Source organism: Rattus norvegicus, chromosome X (genome assembly GCF_021556685.1).
Source record: "Rattus norvegicus strain SHRSP/BbbUtx chromosome X, alternate assembly SHRSP_T2T, whole genome shotgun sequence".
NCBI classification, from domain to species: Eukaryota; Metazoa; Chordata; class Mammalia; order Rodentia; family Muridae; genus Rattus; species Rattus norvegicus.
In genome coordinates, this window is record NC_141554.1 from 41827674 (window position 1) to 41847874 (window position 20201).

The following is a 20201-nucleotide window of genomic DNA, read 5'->3' on the forward strand; positions in this document are numbered from 1 at the left end:
AGCAGTTATTAAAAGTCTCCCAACCAAAAAGAGCCCAGGACCAGACGGGTTTAGTGCAGAATTCTATCAGACCTTCATAGAAGACCTCATACCAATATTATCCAAACTATTCCACAAAATTGAAACAGATGGATCACTCCCGAATTCCTTCTATGAAGCCACAATTACTCTTATACCTAAACCACACAAAGACCCAACAAAGAAAGAGAACTTCAGACCAATTTCCCTTATGAATATTGATGCAAAACTACTCAATAAAATTCGTGAAAACTGAATCCAAGAACATATCAAAACGATAATCCATCATGATCAAGTAGGCTTCATCCCAGGGATGCGGGGAAGGTTTAATATATGAAAATCCATAAATGTAACCCACCCTATGAACAAATTCAAAGATAAAAACCACATGGTCATTTCATCAGATGCTGAGAAAGCATTTGACAAAATTCAACACCCCTTCATGATAAAAGACCTGGAAAGATCAGGAATTCAAAGCCCATACCTAAACATAGTGAAAGCAATATACAGGAAATTAGTAGCTAAACATTGAACTAAATGGAGAAACTTGAAGCAATCCCACTAAAATCAGGGACTAGACAAGGCTGCCCACTCTCTCCCTACTTACCCAATATAGTACTCGAAGTCCTAGCCAGAGCAGTCAGACAGCTAAAGAAGGTCAAAGGGATACAAATTGGAAGGGAAGAAATCAAAATATCACTATTTGCAGTTAGTGTACTTAAGTGACCCCAAAAGTTTCACCAGAGAAATACTTAACCTAATAAACAACTTAAGCAAAGTGTCAGGGTATAAAATTAACTCAAACAAATCAGTAGCCTTCCTCTACTCAAAAGATAAACAGGGCGGCAATGGGGGGAGGGTTGGGAGGGGAACACCCATAAGGAAGGGGAGGGGGGAGGGGGATGTTAGCTGGAAACCGGGAAAGGGAATAACACTCGAAATGTATATAAGAAATACTCAAGTTAATAAAAAAAAAAAAGATAAACAGGCTGAGAAAGAAATTAAGGAAATGGCACCCTTCACAATAGTCCCAAATAATATAAAATATCTTGGTGTGACTTTAACCAAGCAAGTGAAAGATCTGTATGTCAAGAACTTCAAATCCCTGAAGAAAGAAATTGAAGAAGATCTCAGAAGATGGAAAGATTTTCCATGATCATGCATTGGCAGGATTAATATAGTAAAGATGGCCATTTTGCCAAAAGCAATCTATAGATTCAATGCAATCCCCATCAAAATTTCTACTCAATTCTTTATAGAGATAGAAAGAGCAATTTGCAAATTCATTTGGAATAACAAAAAACCCAAGATAGCTAAAACTATCCTCAACAATAAAAGGACTTCCGAGGGAACCACAACCCCTGAACTCAAGCAGTATTACAGAGCAACAGTCATAAAAACTGCATGATATTGGTACAGAGACAAGCAGATAGATCAGTGGTACAGAACTGAAGGCCCAGAAATGAACCCACACACCTATGGGCACTTGATTTTTGACAAAGGAGCCAAAACCATCCAATGGAAAAAAGTTAGCATTTTCCACAAATGGTGCTGGTTCAACTGGAGGTCAGCATGTAGAAGAATGCAGATAGATCCATGCTTATCACCCTGTACAAAGCTTAAGTCCAAGAGGATCAAGGACCTCCACATCAAACCGGATACACTCAAACTAATAGAAGAAAAAGTGGGGAAGCATCCTGAACATATGGGCACTAGAGAAAATTTCCTGAACAAAACACCAATGGCTTATGCTCTAAGATCAAGAATTGACAAATGGGACCTCATAAAACTGCAAAGCTTCTGTAAGGCAAAGGACACTGTGGTTAGGACAAAATGGCGACCAACAGATTGGGAAAAGATCTTTACCAATCCTACAACTGATAGAGGGCTTATATCCAAAATATACAAAGAACTCAAGAAGTTAGACCGCAGGGAGACAAATAACCCTATTAAAAAATGGCGTTCTGATCAGGTGGGCACTCCTGAGGCTGCAGAGCGGAGGAGACCACCAACACTGCCCACCCCTGCCCACATCCCTGGCCCAAGAGGCAACTGTATAAGGCCTCTGGGTTCCCGTAGGGGAGGGCCCAGGAGCGGCAGGACCCCTGTGCCTGAGACACCGCCGGAACCTGAAGGAAACAGACCGGATAAACAGTTCTCTGCACCCAAATCCCGTGGGAGGGAGAGCTAAACCTTCAGAGAGGCAGACACGCCTGGGAAACCAGAAGAGACTGCACTCTGTGCACATCCAGACGCCAGAGGAAAACACCAAACGTCATCTGGAACCCTGGTGGACGGAGGCTCCCGGAAAGAGCAGCGCAGATCTTCCCGGTTGCTGCTGCCGCGGAGAGGACTTAGGCAGTACCCCACGAGCAAACTTGAGCTTTGGAACCACAGGTAGGACCAACTTTTCCCCTGCAAGAAACCTGCCTGGTGAACTCAAGACACAGGCCCACAGGAACACCTGAAGACCTGTAGAGAGGAAAAACTACACGCCCGAAAGCAGAACACTCTGTCCCCATAACTGGCTGAAAGAAAACAGGAAAACAGGTCTACAGCACTCCTGACACACAGGCTTATAGGACAGTCTAGCCACGGTCAGAAATAGCAGAACAAAGTAACACTAGAGATAATCTGATGGCGAGAGGCAAGCGCAGGAACCCAAGCAACAGAAACCAAGACTACATGGCATCATCGGAGCCCAATTCTCCCACCAAAGCAAACACGGAATATCCAAACACACCAGAAAAGCAAGATCTAGTTTCAAAATCATATTTGATCATGATGCTGGAGGACTTCAAGAAAGACATAAAGAACTCCCTTAGAAAACAAGTAGAAGCCTACAGAGAGGAATCGCAAAAATCCCTGAAAGAATTCCAGGAAAACACAATCAAACAGTTGAAGGAATTAAAAATGGAAATAAAGCAATCAAGAAAGAACACATGGAAACAACCCTGGATATAGAAAATCAAAAGAAAAGACAAGGAGCTGTAGATACAAGCTTCACCAACAGAATACAAGAGATGGAAGAGAGAATCTCGGGAGCAGAAGATTCCATAGAAATCATTGACTCAACTGTCAAAGATAATGTAAAGCAGAAAAAGCTACTGGTCCAAAACATACAGGAAATCCAGGACTCAATGAGAAGATCAAACTTAAGGATAATAGGTATAGAAGAGAGTGAAGACTCCCAGCTCAAAGGACCAGTAAATATCTTCAACAAAATCATAGAAGAAAACTTCCCTAACCTAAAAAAAGAGATACCCATAGGCACACAAGAAGCCTACAGAACTCCAAATAGATTGGACCAGAAAAGAAACACCTCCCGTCACATAATTGTCAAAACACCAAACGCACAAAATAAAGAAAGAATATTAAAAGCAGTAAGGGAAAAAGGTCAAGTAACATATACAGGCAGACCTATCAGAATCACACCAGACTTTTCGCCAGAAACTATGAAGGCCAGAAGATCCTGGACTGATGTCATACAGACCCTAAGAGAACACAAATGCCAGCCCAGGTTACTGTATCCTGCAAAACTCTCAATTAACATAGATGGAGAAACCAAGATAGTCCATGACAAAACCAAATTTACACAATATCTTTCTACAAATCTAGCACTACAAAGGATAATAAAGGGTAAAGCCCAACATAAGGAGGCAAGCTATACCCTAGAAGAAGCAAGAAACTAATCATCTTGGCAACAAAACAAAGAGAAGAAAAGCACACAAACATAACCTCACATCCAAATATGAATATAACAGGAAGCAATAATCACTATTCCTTAATATCTCTCAACATCAATGGCCTCAACTCCCCAATAAAAAGACATAGATTAACAAACTGGATACGCAACGAGGACCCTGCATTCTGCTGCCTACAGGAAACACACCTCAGAGACAAAGACAGACACTACCTCAGAGTGAAAGGCTGGAAAACAACTTTCCAAGCAAATGGTCAGAAGAAGCAAGCTGGAGTAGCCATTCTAATATCAAATAAAATCAATTTTCAATTAAAAGTCATCAAAAAAGATAAGGAAGGACACTTCATATTCATCAAAGGAAAAATCCACCAAGATGAATCCTCAATCCTCATCTTCGGTTGGTTTATATACAAGTGTGCAATTTCTGGGCTTGAAAGTAAAATGATGCTATCTGGTGCTGGATAGAGGAGCCTTATTTTTTATTATGGCAGCTTGCTATTTTTGTAACATGGTGATTTGGTTGAACACAATAAAGTACAGTAGTAACTGATCTCCCCTTCTTCCTGGATGAGTGAGGAGATGATTAAATGTTGATGTCAGCATCCTTGAGCATATTCAGATGAGCTTCTGCTTCTGTTGAAAAGGATGCTGTGTTTGATTGTGGTCCGAAGCTTTGAAGCACTACTTGGCATCTCCTTCCTTGGAGGTCTCACTGTTTAAACATAACAGATTTGATAGCTTGTTGGTAAGGTGAGGTCCAGCTTGTCTCCACTAGGTCATCTTCATGTGAATCCGGAGGTTATACGGTTTTGTTCTAGGGATATTTCACTTTTTTAATAATGGTTTTAGCTGACATTCATGGAGAGAATGAATCCTTAGAACTGTGCCACTAGTGAAAGGAAATCCTGTCTAGAGTATGTTTCTTTACAAAGCTGTGTCACACCATCCTTTGGGCCCTCTGCTGGAAAAGTAGAATCAAGTCTCAAATAATGCCTTTTAAATTGTATCCTCTATTATTATAGATGTAGGACAGTACTGTATCATACCTCTGTGGATGTAAAATAGCTTGTACCTGCTTTATGATACGTAGTAGTGACCGTGCTTTATCAGAGCTGTTTTTAATGATGTTGCTCAGAATGTTTTCTTTCCAGATGATGATTGAGAAGCTAATTTAAAAAAATGGTGCCAGGTACCACAAGAGTAACAGAACTGTGCTGTTTTCTCGGGTTTTGTTTTTTTACTTTTTTTTTTTTAATGGAGTGTGCTGGATGTCTCTACAGTTTTGTTCAGATGACTGCAGAACCTGGAAAAGCTGTTGCTGCTGTTGATGCATAACACACTGCTATTATTGGTCTTTTTATATAAATATAAATATATATATATAGATAAAAAAAAGAGATTACGGGGACCATACATTGTGTCATTAACAAAGGAAAGAGAAACCTGAAAGAAAATTGAAATTCTCTTAGATACACTTCACAAATAATCAAAATGGCTTCATAGATGGCACATGCTGGTCCTCTCGGACCCGCAGTCTCTCCAGCTGTAGGACAGACTCACAACTGTGACAGAGTGTGTACTTTCTGCAGTGACAGGGGAGTGAGAGATGAAACAAGCACCAAGTGTCTGTGAGAAAGAGCAGTGTGGGTGGGGGGTGGGGGGGGTAAGACATGGTGACTTGCCAGAACAAGGAAGCTCCGAGAAATTACTGGTAATCAAAGAAAAATGGTAACTGAATTAGTAACTAAGTAGAAGTGTTTTGTTGTTGCCGTTGTTTATTGTGTAAGAGACTGATTCACAGAAGAAACTATTTAAAAACCCATCTTAGAGGGCTAAAGAGATGGCTTAGCAGTTAAGAGTACTGGCTGCTCTTCTTGAGGTCCTGAATTCAATTCCCAGCAACCACATGGTAGCTCACAACCATCTGTAATGGGATCTGATGCCTTCTTCCAGTGTGTCTGAAGACAGCAACACTGAATTCAACTATATAAAATAAACAAGTCTTTAAAAAAAAAAAAACTTGTACAATGCTCCCCCTACCTTTCAGGAGACAGAGGCTGGTGGATCTTTCTGAGTTCACAGGGGGTTGGGGAGAGAGCACAGTGCTCAAGATTATGGTGCCAGGCATTAGATTTTCCTGTCTAACAATGGAGCAATGCATTTTCGGGTGTCTTGGGGTGGCCATTGCTGTGATGAAACACCATGACCAAAGCAACATGGAGAGGGAAGGGTTTACTCAGCTTACTTTTTCCTCATCACTGCTCATCATCAAAGGAAGCCAGGACAAGAACTCAAGCAAGACAGGGACCTAGAAACAGGAGCTGATGCAGAAGTCACAGAAGAGTACTGCTTACTTGATTGCTCCTCATGGCCTGCTCAGCCTACCCTCTTACAGAACCCAGGATCATCTGCCCACAGATGGCCCCACACTCATCAATCACTAAGAAAATGCCCCACAGACTTGCCTCCAGCATAAGAGACTTTCTCCTCTAGTAAGGCTGGCTTGTGTCAAGTTGTCTTAAAACTACATGTACAAGATGTGACCTGACTAATAACAGAGTACCTGCCTGCCTCCCCTCCATCATTGGAGAAGCTGGGATTGAGCATGGGCTTAGCATTTTCTGACCACCTCACTGGAGTGAGTGGTCAAGCTCTGTAAGTGAAGACACACCCCTGGCTGCCTTTCCACATTGCTAGACATCTGAGGATTTGTGGAGTCTGCACCTGACAAATTACAGACTATCACATGAACCATCTTCTGAGGAGAAAGCTATTTACTACCCTCTGAAAAGACTAAGCGCCTCCAGTTATTATAGATAAAAGGATAAATAAAGGAAATGACAATTCTTCACTTCTACAGAATTGGAGATAGATGATAAAGATAGCGATATTAGGAAAATGGGAGGTGGAGTGTGTCGGTGCTGCAGAGACTAAAGGTGAAGAAGGTTGTATAAGGAATGGTCATTCTCAGGCCAGGAGATAACTCAGTTAAAAACGTAAAGGCCTGAGTGTGATTCACCAGCACCCATGTAAGAAGCCGGCTGTTGGAGAAAGAGAGATAAGAGGCTCCCTGGGGGAAGTTGACTGAAACTGGAACAGGATGCTGAGAATGGCCGGAACTGGATGTTAACCTCGACCGTAAGATACCAGAAACAAATGTGTTTCTCTGACATCTCTGCCTCCATCGCTGTCGCTCTTGACCCAGAATAATTTCTCATGTGCCCAAAGAGCCCAGAGCCTCGTACACGCAGCTAACACTGGATCAAGATGGCGACATCTATGGTCCGAAAAGTCACCACCTTGACCCAAGGTCTAGGACTGAGGTGGAAGGGCAGGGAAGGGCTAAAGATTTGTGTGTCTGCAGGAGGTTGTGATCTTGAGTTAGGGTACAAGGTAGGGTTAGCCTCCGTGCAGGACAACACTAGCGGCCCCTGCAGGAGTACGGAGGGATGAAACATGGTGCTGTTTCCATGGGAACCATGCGCCTCACTCAACACTGTACCTGGAACGCAGGTACACGTGCAGTCGGTGTTGAAAGGTTATAAGGAATATCTGCAGATATTACTTGGAAACATGCAAATAATTGAATAAATGAATATTGGGGGGAAAAAAGAGGCTCCCTGGACACCATGCTAGCCCAAACCAGGGAGCTCAGTGAGAAAGGGGAGAGCAGTAAGGAGGTTTTGCAATGCCAGCCCAGGCCTCACATGCACATACATCCTCATAATGCATGTGCATACACACAAACACGTACACATAGATGCCACACATGCACAGACTAAAATTCATCGAAATAAATTCTGAAAACAAAGTTGGTTCTTAGTGAACACTGGCCACCACCTCCCTGCTTGTTCCTTTTCCAAAATTCATGAACCACAATGCAGAGCCTTTCTGGATCGATACACACATGGGGAAAGGGCTGTTGGCCATCTTTTACAGACACTAGCTAGGCATGGTGGTCCCTGCACTAATTCTAACACTCAGGAGTCAGAGGCAGAGAAAAGATTTCCCCAAATTCACGGCCAGCCTGCTCTATATAGGAATTTCAGAGCTATAGAGTGATAGACCCTGACTTTAAAAAAAATTGTTTTAATCATTTTGTTTGATGATACCAGTTGTTCCAAAATGGGGGTGAAGGAACGTGGATATATAGGTAGTTAACTTGGAGATGTTTTTATTGGCACATGACCCAGGAGCAGCACCATAGTCTTGTAAGATTTCTCCATCCTGTTTTGTTTTTGTTGAACACATGTTTATAAGTAACTAAGATGTTGAAAACTTTGGAGCCAAGGGGGGGAAAAAAGAGATGTCATCTCATAGCATGTAAGTGGCTCAATTTTGTTTATTTTTTACATCTCCCTACAAAACAGCTGATTTGAAGGACGTCAAAAGGAAGCTCATGCCCCTTGTGCCAGAGCTTTTGTCTGGGAGCTGATTTATGCCTTTGCTGCTTGAAGGGACTTAAGGGGGGGTGTCTGGATTAAAACATTAAAAATAGAACCATAAAAAAAAATGGCGTTCAGAGCTAAACAAAGAATTCACAGCTGAGGAATGCCGAATGGCTGAGAAACACCTAAAGAAATGTTCAACATCTTTAGTCATAAGGGAAATGCAAATCAAAACAACCCTGAGATTCCACCTCACACCAGTCAGAATAATTAAGATCAAAAACTCAGGTGACAGCAGATGCTGGTGAGGATGTGGAGAAAGAGGAACACTCCTCCATTGTTGGTGGGATTGCAGACTGGTACAACCATTCTGGAAATCAGTCTGGAGGTTCCTCAGAAAATTGGACATTGCACTACCTGAGGACCCAGCTATACCTCTCCTGGGCATGTACCCAAAAGATGCTCCAACAAATAACAAAGACACATGCTCCACTATGTTCATAGCAGCCTTATTTATAATAGCCAGAAGCATGAAAGAACCCAGATGCCCTTCAACAGAGGAATGGATACAGAAAATGTGTTACATCTACACAATGGAGTACTACTCAGCTATCAAATCAGTGCCTTCACGAAATTCATAGGCAAATGGAATGAACTAGAAAATATCATCCTGAGGGAGGTTACTCAGTCACAGAAAAACACACTTGGTATGCACTCATTGATAACTGAATATTAGCCAAAAAGCTCGAATTACCCAAGATGCAATCCACAGACCACAGGGAGCTCAAGAAGAAGGATGACCAAAATGCGGATCCCCCACTCCTTCTTAAAAGGTAAAAAAAGTATCCATAGGAGGGGATATGGAAGCAAAGTTTAGAGCAGTGACTCAAGGAATGGCCATTCAGAGCCTGACCCACATGTGGCACATATATATATATAATCTCCACCAAAACTAGGTAAGATTGATGAAGCTAGAAAATGCATGCTGAAAGGGACAGTATATAGATCTGTCCTGAGAGACACATCCAGAGCATGTCCAATACAGAGATCAATGCTAGCAGCAAACCACTAAACTTAGAATAGGACCCCCCTTGGGGGAATTAGAGGAAGGACTGAAGGAGTTCAAGGAGCTTGCAACCCCATAAAAGCAACAATACCAACCAACCAGAGCTTCCAGAGACTATAAACCACTACCGAAAGTGTATACATGGACTGACCCAGGGCTCCAACTGCATATGTAGCAGACAATAACCTTGTTGGGGCATCAGGGGAAGGGGAAGCCCTTTGTCCTGCCAAGGTTGGACTCCCAGTGCAGAGGAATATGGGTGAGGGGCAATATGGGGGACGAACAGGGGGAATACCCGTATGGAGGAGGAGGGGGGGAGGGAATCAGGGCTTATGGACAGGAAACCGGGAAAGGGAATAACCTTTGAAATGTAAGTAAAGATATATATCTAATAAAAAAATTTTTAAAAATGTGAAAACTGATTTAACTAAATTTTTAGACAATTCCTTTAGTAGGTTAGAGAATGAAATGGAAGAGTGGTAATTTACCTTCTCCACATACTAGAACATTGTAGGTCTAATTGATGCCTCAAGGACAGAAGTAAACATGTACTATTTTAGAAATACAGAGATATGACAATGCCAGAAGGAACATCTAGAAGAGCTAGCTGAATGTGGTTACATCTAAGGAGAAGGTTAGAGGAGAAGGTACATCTTGTTTCTTGGGGTTGACTTAAGTTATATTCACATATTACTGTGATAAAAGAATGTAACTTAATGGACCAAAGAGTTTAATAACATACATGGAGTTTCCAAACCCTTTGCTTTGGCCATCACAGAAAGTATGTCCCGAGTGGAGTGGACAGCACTGAAAACATGGCTGTCTTCTGACTTCTTACAAAGAGGGGGCAGGTAGCACTTCAAGGATGTGCTTTGAAGAAGGTGACTGATATACTGGTCAAGTTCATCTTGGCTTTCTGCAATTGGAGAACCAAAGAAAAGGATCAATGAAAGCAAGCTGTTTAGTAAACAACGTTTAGCAACATACATTTGCACCTCCACTCACATGGATAAAGTTAGTGACAGGTGTGCCACACATATGTAGTAATTTACTACTTGAAAAATATCTTCATTCCATGCCAAAGAAATCCAGAATGAGAGGTTAAGTCATCATCCCAAGGTGAGCTGTAGAATATGAAAACCACCTGAAAAATACTAGCTGACATTCTGTCTTGAAGAGTGGGCTAAGCTAAGATTTCTAAAACATTTACAAATGTTATCTAAAAGTAAAAGGAGGTCACACTGACCCCAAACCATGTTCAGATTGAGACATGTTATACAGGTGTGGTGTTTCACCAGTCACATCTAATCAAAACTAGGTTATTTTGCCATTCCTTTCAATAGTCAAGCAATGTGTTTCTCCTTTAAGAATGTACTTTGTAAGGGCTTAAGGGTGTAGCTCAGCAGTATAATCATGACCAAAGCTTTGGGCTCACGCTCAGGTCAGAAGTTAAATAGCTGTGAAAACCCCTGTAAGGCGAACCAGGAGCAGCTGGTGCAAATGACCTCACAGAGCTCTGAGGGGCAAATGGACTATCTTAAAAAAATAGAGGACTGGTGAGATGGTTCAGCAGGCAATGGGGACCACTTCCAAGCTTAAGATCCATAGTTTAATCTTCAGAATGCACACGGTGGAGGGAGAATCAACTCCCAAAAGTTGCCCTCTGACCCCCCTCTATATGTTATATATGGCATGGTATATCACACACATGCATACATGCATGCATACATACAGTAAATAAATGGGAAACATTTTTTTAAAAATCAATTTATCAACAGTCTGTTCCTGAGACTTTCCTACTAGTCTTATAAAGCCCTGCTTTCAAGGGCACCAGTGTAACTTAGGTTCTTTTTTAAAAAAAAGATTCATTTATTTAGTTTATGTGAGTACACTGTAGCTGTCTTCAGACACACCAGAAGAGGGCATCAGATCCCATTACAGATGGCTGTGAGCCACCATGTGGTTGCTAGGAATTGAACTCAGGACCTCTGGAAGAGCAGTCAGTGTTGTTAACCTCTGAGCCATCTCTCCAGCCCCAGAAACTAGGTTCTTAGATTAGCACTTTATTCATTTTAGTGAACAGAGTCTTCAGAAGCCTTGTTTCTGTTCATTTGCTTTTAGCTTACTTGTCAATTATTTTCTGTGTTTGAGTCTTAGGCAACTTTATCATACTACCAAGGTTTGAACAAATGCAATAAATAATTCACAGATGCTTGCCACAAGGTACCTTGATGACTGCTGTCTTCAAGGTATCCTCCCAGGTCTGACTCACTGTCAGGACTAAAGCTCCTATCACTGATGTCACCAAACAACTTCTCATCACAGTCTGGATCCAGGAAGGTCAGGTATGTGTAGAATGAGGTAGTAAGGAACTCTGCCAGGATTCCTAGTTTTACTCTGTCAAGAAGGTACTATGTTAGAGATACTGGTGCGGTACAGACAGACTTTCACTATGAACCACTGTGAAACTCTACAGTACTAGCTAGCACTTCTGCAAGAGTCAATAAATATACCGGCCCTATTATCAGCCCAAAGAACAAACCCAAAAATTCAATAGCCAAGTCAGGCATGGTAGGAATGTCAGTAATCTGAGCACTTGGGAAACAGGAGCAGGAGGATCAAAAGGTTGGGGCCATTTTCAGCTTCATAGAATGTTTGAAGCCAGCCTGAGCAACATAAGACCATTCCTCAAAAGTTTTATTCACAGTACAAAGTGAAAATACGTAATATTTAAAAGTCAATAGATGCGATGGTTTGTATATGCTTGGATCAGGGAATGGCACTATTAGGAGGTATGCCCTGTTGGAGTACGTGTGTCACTGTGGGTGTAGGCTTTAAGACCCTCATCCAAGCTGCCTGGAAGTCAGTCTTCTCCTAGCAGCCTTCAGATGAAGATGTAGAACTCTCAGCAATTCCAGGTCCATGCCTGTCTGGATGCTGCCATGCTCCTGCCTTGATGATAATGGACTGAACCTCTGAACCTCTAAGCCAGACCCAGTTAAATGTTGTCATTTATAAGACTTGCCTTGGTCATGGTGTTTGTTCCCATCAGTAAAAATCCAAGACAGAAGTTGGTACCAGGGACTGGGGAATTGCTGTGATAGACCCGACATGCTTTTGTTTAGAAGAATGTGGATTTTGGGACTTTGGGTTTGGAATGCATTGGGATGCTTTAAGTGGGGCTTAATGGGCCATCCTGGTAGAAATATGGAAGACTTTGTTACTGAGAATGATTTGAATTGTGTGGACCTAGCCCAAGAGGTTTCAGTGAAGACTTTCAATATGTGGCCTAGAGACTGTTTTTGTGGCATTTTGGTGAAGGATGTTGCTACTTTTTGCCCTTGTCTGAAGAGTCGACCTGGGGCTAAGGTGAAGAGACTCAGATTAATTGCATTGAACTCTCAAAAAAGCGCAGCAGAAACTTTCTTCCCTGGTTAAGTCTCACGAAGAGCTTTTTGAACAAGTGAAGAAAGCTTAGAAAGGAAAAATATAAAATACATGGTTTAAATATTAAAAGGGGCACATAGTGAAATGGAACTGAATCTGATGTTCTAGGAGATAACAGATTAAGGGATTTGGAGGCAAGATCCTACACAGCTAAATTTAGATCGAGGCATGGTGGTACACACCTTTATTCCCAAGAGACAAAGCCAAACAGATCTCTAAATTCAAGGCCAGTCTGGGACAAAGCAGGATCTAGGTGAAGAAAAGTTTAAAACCAGGCATGGTGCTATGTACACACCTTTAATCCCAGCATTACAGGAGACAGAGCCATACTAATCTCTGAGTTTAAGGTCAATCTACAGAGCAAGTTCCAGGTAAACCAAGCTTCGGGAGAGAGGGAGACAGAAAACAAAAAGCTAGCAATAGAGTAAAGGGCCCATGTTCCCAGCTCCAGCAAACATCAGAACACAGACGACAGCCATGTGGCTCTGGCTTTAGAGTGAAAACTAGAAGGGACTACTGGAACAGTTGATGCTGGTCAGCTGAAGCTAAGAAATTAGTGGTGGTTAAGAAGAGACCATCATCACTGAGGTGAAATCTTCTGGGAAGTGTTTTCTGAGAGCACAAATAAGCTGTGTTCTAGCGATAGCCAAGGTTGTACTTTGTACTGCAACTGTACTTGGTAACATGTAAGAGTCACCCAGGTGGCACTGGCTTTGAAGGCATGAAGGTGTCACTGAGAACAGCTGAGACTTGGCACTGTGAGAGGTCATGGAAGGCCACTGGTGAAGGTGCAGCCTTAATTGCAGATGATGGCCCAGGACTAAAGGTGTCATGCAAACGATCTGAGGCTTGGCACTATAAAGAGAGCCTCACTATGAGAGGCTATTGGTAAAGCCTACTTGCAGTGGAAGACCCCAATGTATTGGAGATGCCAGTACCATTGGATGGTCACCAAGAACATCAGAAGCAGTGGAGTGGATCTACCTGAGCTTAGAGTGACACCAGCCCTTTGGAGGAGCCTGGAAGATTATGTGTGGATCCCAGAATTGGAACAAGAAGCTGTAACATTGAAATTGTCTTGAAGACCCTAAGATGTTCGAGATGCCAGAGCTGTGGGCTACCTGCTGAGGAAAGCTGCTAACAGGGAGTGGAACCAGCCCAGGAGAAAGAAGTTTGTTGCAGTCAACAAAGATGAAAAAGGAGTTGTAGATCTGAAGAGCGCTTTGACATCAGGCATGGAGATGCAGAGTTTGGAGTTTGCCCAGCTGGTTTCCCGTCTTGCTTTGGGGATTACAGTGAAGTGATTGGATGAATCTCAGAAGAGACTTTGAACTTTACATTGTTGAGACTGCTATAACTATAGGGACCTTTGAGTTGGACTAAATATATTTTGTATTATGCTATGTTTAGGTATGGCCCCCTTAGATTCATATGTTTGAACAAGCCTATGGGGGCCAGGGAATGGAATGTGATAGTTTATATATGCTTGTCCCAGGGAGTGGCACTATTAGGCACGGCCTTGTTGGAGTAGGTGTGTCACTGTGGGTGTAGGTTGTAAGACCCTGACCCTAGCTGCCTGGAAGTGAGTCTTCCACTAGCAGCCTTCAGATAAAGATGTAGAATTCCCAGCTCCTCCTGTACCATGCCTGCCTGGATGCTGCCACGCTCCTGCTTTGATGATAATAGACTCAACCTCCGACCCTGTAAGCCAGGCCCAAATAAATGTTGTCCTCTATAAGACTTGCCTTGGTTATGGTTATCTGTTCTCAGCAGTAAACCTCTAAGACAATAGATTTCATGCATAATTTTTGTTCCCAAACCTAACAAATATAAACTTATTTTCCTGATTAGCTAACAATTTTACAGAATAAATTGATTAAACCATTAACAATTGGATCAGAAGCAATAATTTTCCTGGTGTGCTTGTTCCTGACATGAAACTTGGTAAGATGGGTACAGGGGACTTACGATGGAAGACACGTGCCTCAGAGTTAGGGTTCTCTCTAGAAGGAACTCATTGGATTGACCTAACACCCTCAGATTAATAGCAGTTCACCCTGCATGAGCCCTACTGCATTGGGCTGAGAAATGCTCCACTGAAATCAAGCAGCTTGTGGGGTGTCTTGCTAAAGAGGGAACAGCACCTAGATACCGGGAGACCATATAGTTTATGCTCTACAGAAATGTCAGCTACTGAAGTGGAAGACAACAGGACCTCCCTCTGAGCTAGCAGCATGACATCAGAATTTAGTTAATATGTGTGAGAACCTAAGAACCCAGAACACAATTGTTTACAGAATAAATCAGAGTATGCAATACAGCCACCTTTGCAGGTGGCTGAGTTTCAACTGACAAAAGGCTTAAGGCAAAACAGCAGTTGGAGAAGAAAAGCCCTGTCCTTCACTGAACAAAAGCCTTCTCCTGGAGAGCCAAGGGACAGTTCTAAGGCTCCCTTTGTTTTGCCCTAGAGTTGGGAGGTGGACCAGCAAACCAAAATGCAATGGGTACTTTTTCTCTGAAGGTGAAACAGTAGGGTTTATGAGGCTAAAGAGAATGCAAAGGAAGGCAGTAACTTCAAAAGCTTTTGGTAGTATGAGACTCCATCAAAGGCCTATATTTTCTTTTGGTTATGATGCTGTATACCAGGCAGCAACTTATCCAAGCTGGAGCCGAACTGCTCAGAAGTAGATGTTGATGGGAGTTGTAATAGTAGCCCTGCATATAGACAGTATCACACCGGGGACTGTCTGACTGATACTTCCAAGAGACCAAGGGCAGCCTGTATGGGAAGCTACTTCTAGACAACAGCAGGACCCACAGGACGCTACAAGGCACAGGTGACAATCTTAGAAGCTGGAGAATAATCACTTGAGGCCAAAGGTAGAAAAACAGTTGAGTGCACCTTGAAAGACAACAGTGAGGTAGTGAAATGAGCCAATGACAAAAAGACCTTACATTGCACAAGTTGTCTGGCCTAAAACCCTGGGGACACAAAGCAGAGAGGGTGCTGGGAATAGGCAGGTCAGCAGGGAGATGTTTCTTGCATATGGTATTTGAATTCTGAAAGATGGAAAATATTCTGGAGAACTATCTGCCCTACATGATGAAAATGTTCTGGACACACTGAGCTGCGTATAAAGATATAGTGTAAATAATAAGGCAAGAGGTATTTTACCAGAAAATTTAAAAAAAATATGCTTTTCCTGTGGCAATAGGTAGGAGGATGCAAGAAGGGGTCACTTAACTTCTCATCGGTCTCAGCAGCTGGTAAGGGCCCAAAGGAATCCTTTCTCTACCAGGAGAAGGTCTCACGGTCTAGCTGCACAGAGAGGCTCTATGTGGAGGGAGATGTATTATCTAACACACTCTAAGAGATTCATGGAGATGAAGATAGAAAGACTACAGAGAAAGAAAAATCACCTACCTTGGGTCATGCAGAGGTACAAAATAAAAGAAGGGGATTCCTGTAGGGCCAGCAACCCTATTCACCTAAGCTCAAAGAATCGTTCGCAACAGAGTCATACTTTAGCACAACAGACCCAAAGAGATCTCATACCACTGAAGCTGGTAGACAGTGACTTATGTAGGGCTAATCAGATGCTTTATTTCTAAGGGCCACTGAGAAATCTGTCAGGTTGTGTGAATTATTCTCAAGGTGAAAGTGTACTCAAGTTGGTTTTTATTGAGCGCTTGCTGGCCCCTCCTTGGGTGCTTGGTGTTTCCTTCCATGTCTCTTTAGAGAAACACACAAGCAATCCCCACGTCCCAGGAATGACAACACCTTTGAGACTGCTATGCCCACTTCTCTATGCAGGTGGTCTTTTGGTACTCAGGAAAGTTTAATAAGCAACAACCAAATATTGCTTTAGACAGGATCAAGCTTTCCACGGGAGATGAAACCAGATTAGTTTTGATTTCCTTTTTACTTGAAAATTCTGCGTGTTTAGGTTCATAAAATTGATGTGAAATGCAGAGAGAGGACAGCAGAGGACTTTTAGAAAGGTCAACGTTATCCTTATTTAATGAAAAGAAATCCCAACTTACCTAGCACCTCCAAAATAGCCATCTTCCAGTTTTCTAATTGTAGAAAGAACTGCAGGATGAATGTCTGAGCCATCATTTGCTAAGAAAAAGAATGATGGAGCTTATTTGGGAGCACAATACACTGAAAGGTTCTCACCAGCACCAACCCAATCAAAACCCTTATGGTACAAAAGATTCCTTAGACAAAGAAATCAAACTGCTAAGGATCCCCTTCAATACTTGGCACCGTCAACAGGAATTGTCCTAAACATCTATGACCCAACAGATGGAGATCATGGAATTACTGAGCATGGTGTGTGTGACAGGGAAGGTGAGAGTGGGGCGGCCAGTCATCCGCCAGCAGGTGCACAGATAGGCCAGTTCGATCCTCAGCATCTCCACAATCATCTCGTTGTCCAGGGCCAGGTAGAAGTGATGCTGGTCAGTGAACTGAAAGTCAGAACAGGCCATGTCAAGGTCCACCCTTCACTTTTTCCCACAGAACACCTATCATCTGGGACTGCACTAATCCTCAACCTGTTGCCTGGGAAGATGTTCATTATTGGCCTCAATTCTCTGAGCAGGGAACCACCTTTTCATAATAATGTGTCACCTGCCCATGAGATGCAGCTACACTGGTACGAAAGGGAAGGTATATTACTAGACCTGTCTTCAACTCCTCCCATAGGATGTAAGTGTCTTGTAAACTACCAAGGGCAAATCAGGAGCCTTGTAATTGCTACACTTTCTGGGGATCCTCGGTTCACACTTTCAAAGGTGAGGAAGAGCTGGGAACTATCCATCTGACTGATGCCTGCTTAACGCGATTCAGAGGACTGCCACCTAATGATAAAAATCCAACTGGTCTCCTGATCTCTGTGCTAGTGTTCACTCAGCTCTGCACTTGGAATTCGGTACCAAGATTTACAATGTTCAAAGTGGCAGCTACCGAGGCGGGTAGGTAGGAGTCCACACTGTCACCCGCTGGAAAAGTAACCATATTGTTGTTCTTTGTAGCTGCTCAAATGGATAAGAAAACATTAGTGTGTGCTTCTGCTGGGTTCCTTTTCTTTAGGAACAAGAATTCTAAAGATAAGTTCCACAGTTAACGTATTTTGAATCTCAGTGGGGGTTGAGTCCAGTTGTCATACTGAGGGTCCTATGACACTTTCACAAGGGTTAGAGACTATTAAGTTTAGGTGATATGGGCCAAGTGACATATGACGTTGAAAGTAATATGAATTCTATTAATATTCATGTCTGGAAGTAATGACCTACCAAATTTGATTCAAGTAACATTAATTGAACACCTATTGCAAACATTTTCTATATCTCCATCTGACCCTATGCATATAAAATTCTTCCGTTTTGACACAGAAAGGCTTAACAGACAGAAATGAGAACCTAAGAGGATGCTGACTGGTTTTCTACTTGCCTGCACATATTTATGAGGCAGGGTCTCACTGTATCGCTCCAGCTGGTCTGAAACTCATATAGACAAGGCTGGCCTTGAACTCATGGAGCTCTACCTGTCTTTGCCTCCACAGTGCTGAAAGTAAAGGCACACACCACCACGGACCACCATGTTTGCTCTTTTTACCTGGGGTGTAAAAGTGAAGATGTGATTCCTAATCACATAGAGTTTAGAGGTGCCAAGGACCCCGATGTGCCGATATGGTCGACCACTCAATTTCATATTCTTATTTTGTCCTATTTGAAATATAAAGGAAAAGTGGAGTTAAAGAAAAGAAAGTAACAGCTATTCATAGTGACCTAAGCTAACACTGGGGATTATTCTTGTCAAAAAATATACTCTGGGGCTGGTTTTCCTTTTAAAAAGTGGGACAAAGCCAAACAGAGAAACAAATCCTACCCCTCTCTTCATGCATGGATATGAGTAACACCAGTCTGAACTATATGGAGTAGACCTATTAAAAGGACTTTAATAATACGGACTTTGAATTTATTTAGTAGTCAGTCATAAACTAAACAAATTCAGATTTTAAGAAAAGAGAACTGCTTCCCACTTTAATGAGGAAAATGAGCATTTTGGGGCACCACAGGTAACAATTAGAAGTCACATCAAGATCCCATGACTCTTTCATCCATGACATTCATTCCAAAGGAGGTTGTTTCTTCTCCAACATGTCTGCCAAACAGGGGCGCTCCTATGGCAGTGTGGGCTGACCCAGTTGAGGGAAATCTGCTTGCCTGCCCATTCTTCTTCACAATGAAGTGGAACTAGTGGTTCACCTGCTTAGTGCTCTGCCCAGGTCTTCTTCAGAATTTAAAACCAAGTTTCCCTCACTCCCAAATCTAGAGCCTGGAAAGCCCCTCTTTGTCAAATATACCCCAATATTCCCCTGACCTACCCAATTTGGCATATATGTGACTAAGAATCCGGCCTGGCTGGACTCGAATTGGATGCACATCAGCAATGCTCTGGACATTTATTCCATGTTGCTTCAAGAGCCCCTTAATGTGACTGTTTTCTGCCAAAACAGCAACTGCAAACAAGAACAGAGACTTAGCATCAGATCTGTGTCTGGTGGCTCGGCATATTAGCCCATTCCCCATGGCTGGCTTTGGAAATGATGGCGATTGCTTTACTGCACCTCCAGCCTTTCTCTCTCCTCACTGTACCTCAGCACACACAATTCATATCTGTCAAGTGCCCTCACTGTGTAGCACGGTCTCACAGCTTATAGAAATGGTCTTTAATAGGCTCCAGTCCCGGCTTAGCTATTATGGGCTAATTAGGAGTTCTTGTGGCTTCTTTTAAGGATTCACTGTGAATATGACACCACTGGTATTAAAATGCTTTAAAAAGCATCAGGTGGTATGTAAGTGTTAACCTACCCTATTAGAAATAATGCCTTGCTTCCCTCTGGGTCAGCATTTAGCTAAACACCCCTGTGTCACTTTCCCATAGGGTTAGGAGTGGAAACAGCACCCTTACAGGATGCCAGAAGTTTGTGTTCCTGTTCCCAAAGGGCAGGGAAAATGTGCAATATGGCAGAGTCTGCTAACAGGTGAGGATTTGGCTTGAGACATAGGAGACGGCAGCTTTCTTTTCCCCCAAAAAAGAAAGCTGGCCTCTTAGCATAGAGCCTGGTAAAAGTGGGACTCTTTGGCCCACTTATAAGTACAGCAGAAAACCCCACAGATAAGAAAGAGCACCCATCCCAGATGTTTGAGTCCTGGGCTCTCTGGCTGGCAGGGACCTCCTCCAAGTATCTGGGTGCTGGTAGTCAATGCAGAAATTTGTCTTAGCTTAAAGTCACATCAGGGATGGTTAGATGGTATCCAGCATACCAGTACTACCTGCCTTTATGAGAAAGCAGTGTGTTGGCAAAGGGATGGAGTCTGGCCAGGTGCTTGCAGAAGAGGAGGACAGTCACAGGGAGCAGCTGGTATTTTGTCCAGCTGCAGCAGAACCTTTTGGAAACTAGAGGGCTCCAGGCCATTCTCAGGTCAGAGAACATAGGGTAAGCTGCTGTTAGAGTATCTTCCCCAAATCTTACCGTTGTATCTATAAGCTGGGAGGTGCTGACCA

The 20201-nt window shown here is 42.7% G+C and overlaps 1 protein-coding gene across 3 annotated transcripts in view; it reads right to left on the reverse strand.

Annotated features, from left to right (window-relative positions):
* Positions 1 to 20201, reverse strand: part of Phka2 (phosphorylase kinase regulatory subunit alpha 2) — a 122507-nt gene that overhangs the window by 35553 nt on the left and 66753 nt on the right. For all 3 annotated transcript variants that reach the window (NM_001446947.1, NM_001395639.1, XM_087600675.1), the window contains 6 exon segments: positions 9918 to 10091; positions 11403 to 11572; positions 16667 to 16745; positions 16951 to 17095; positions 18246 to 18355; positions 19018 to 19152. In NM_001446947.1, coding sequence (NP_001433876.1) covers positions 9918 to 10091; positions 11403 to 11572; positions 16667 to 16745; positions 16951 to 17095; positions 18246 to 18355; positions 19018 to 19152 — 813 coding nt within the window.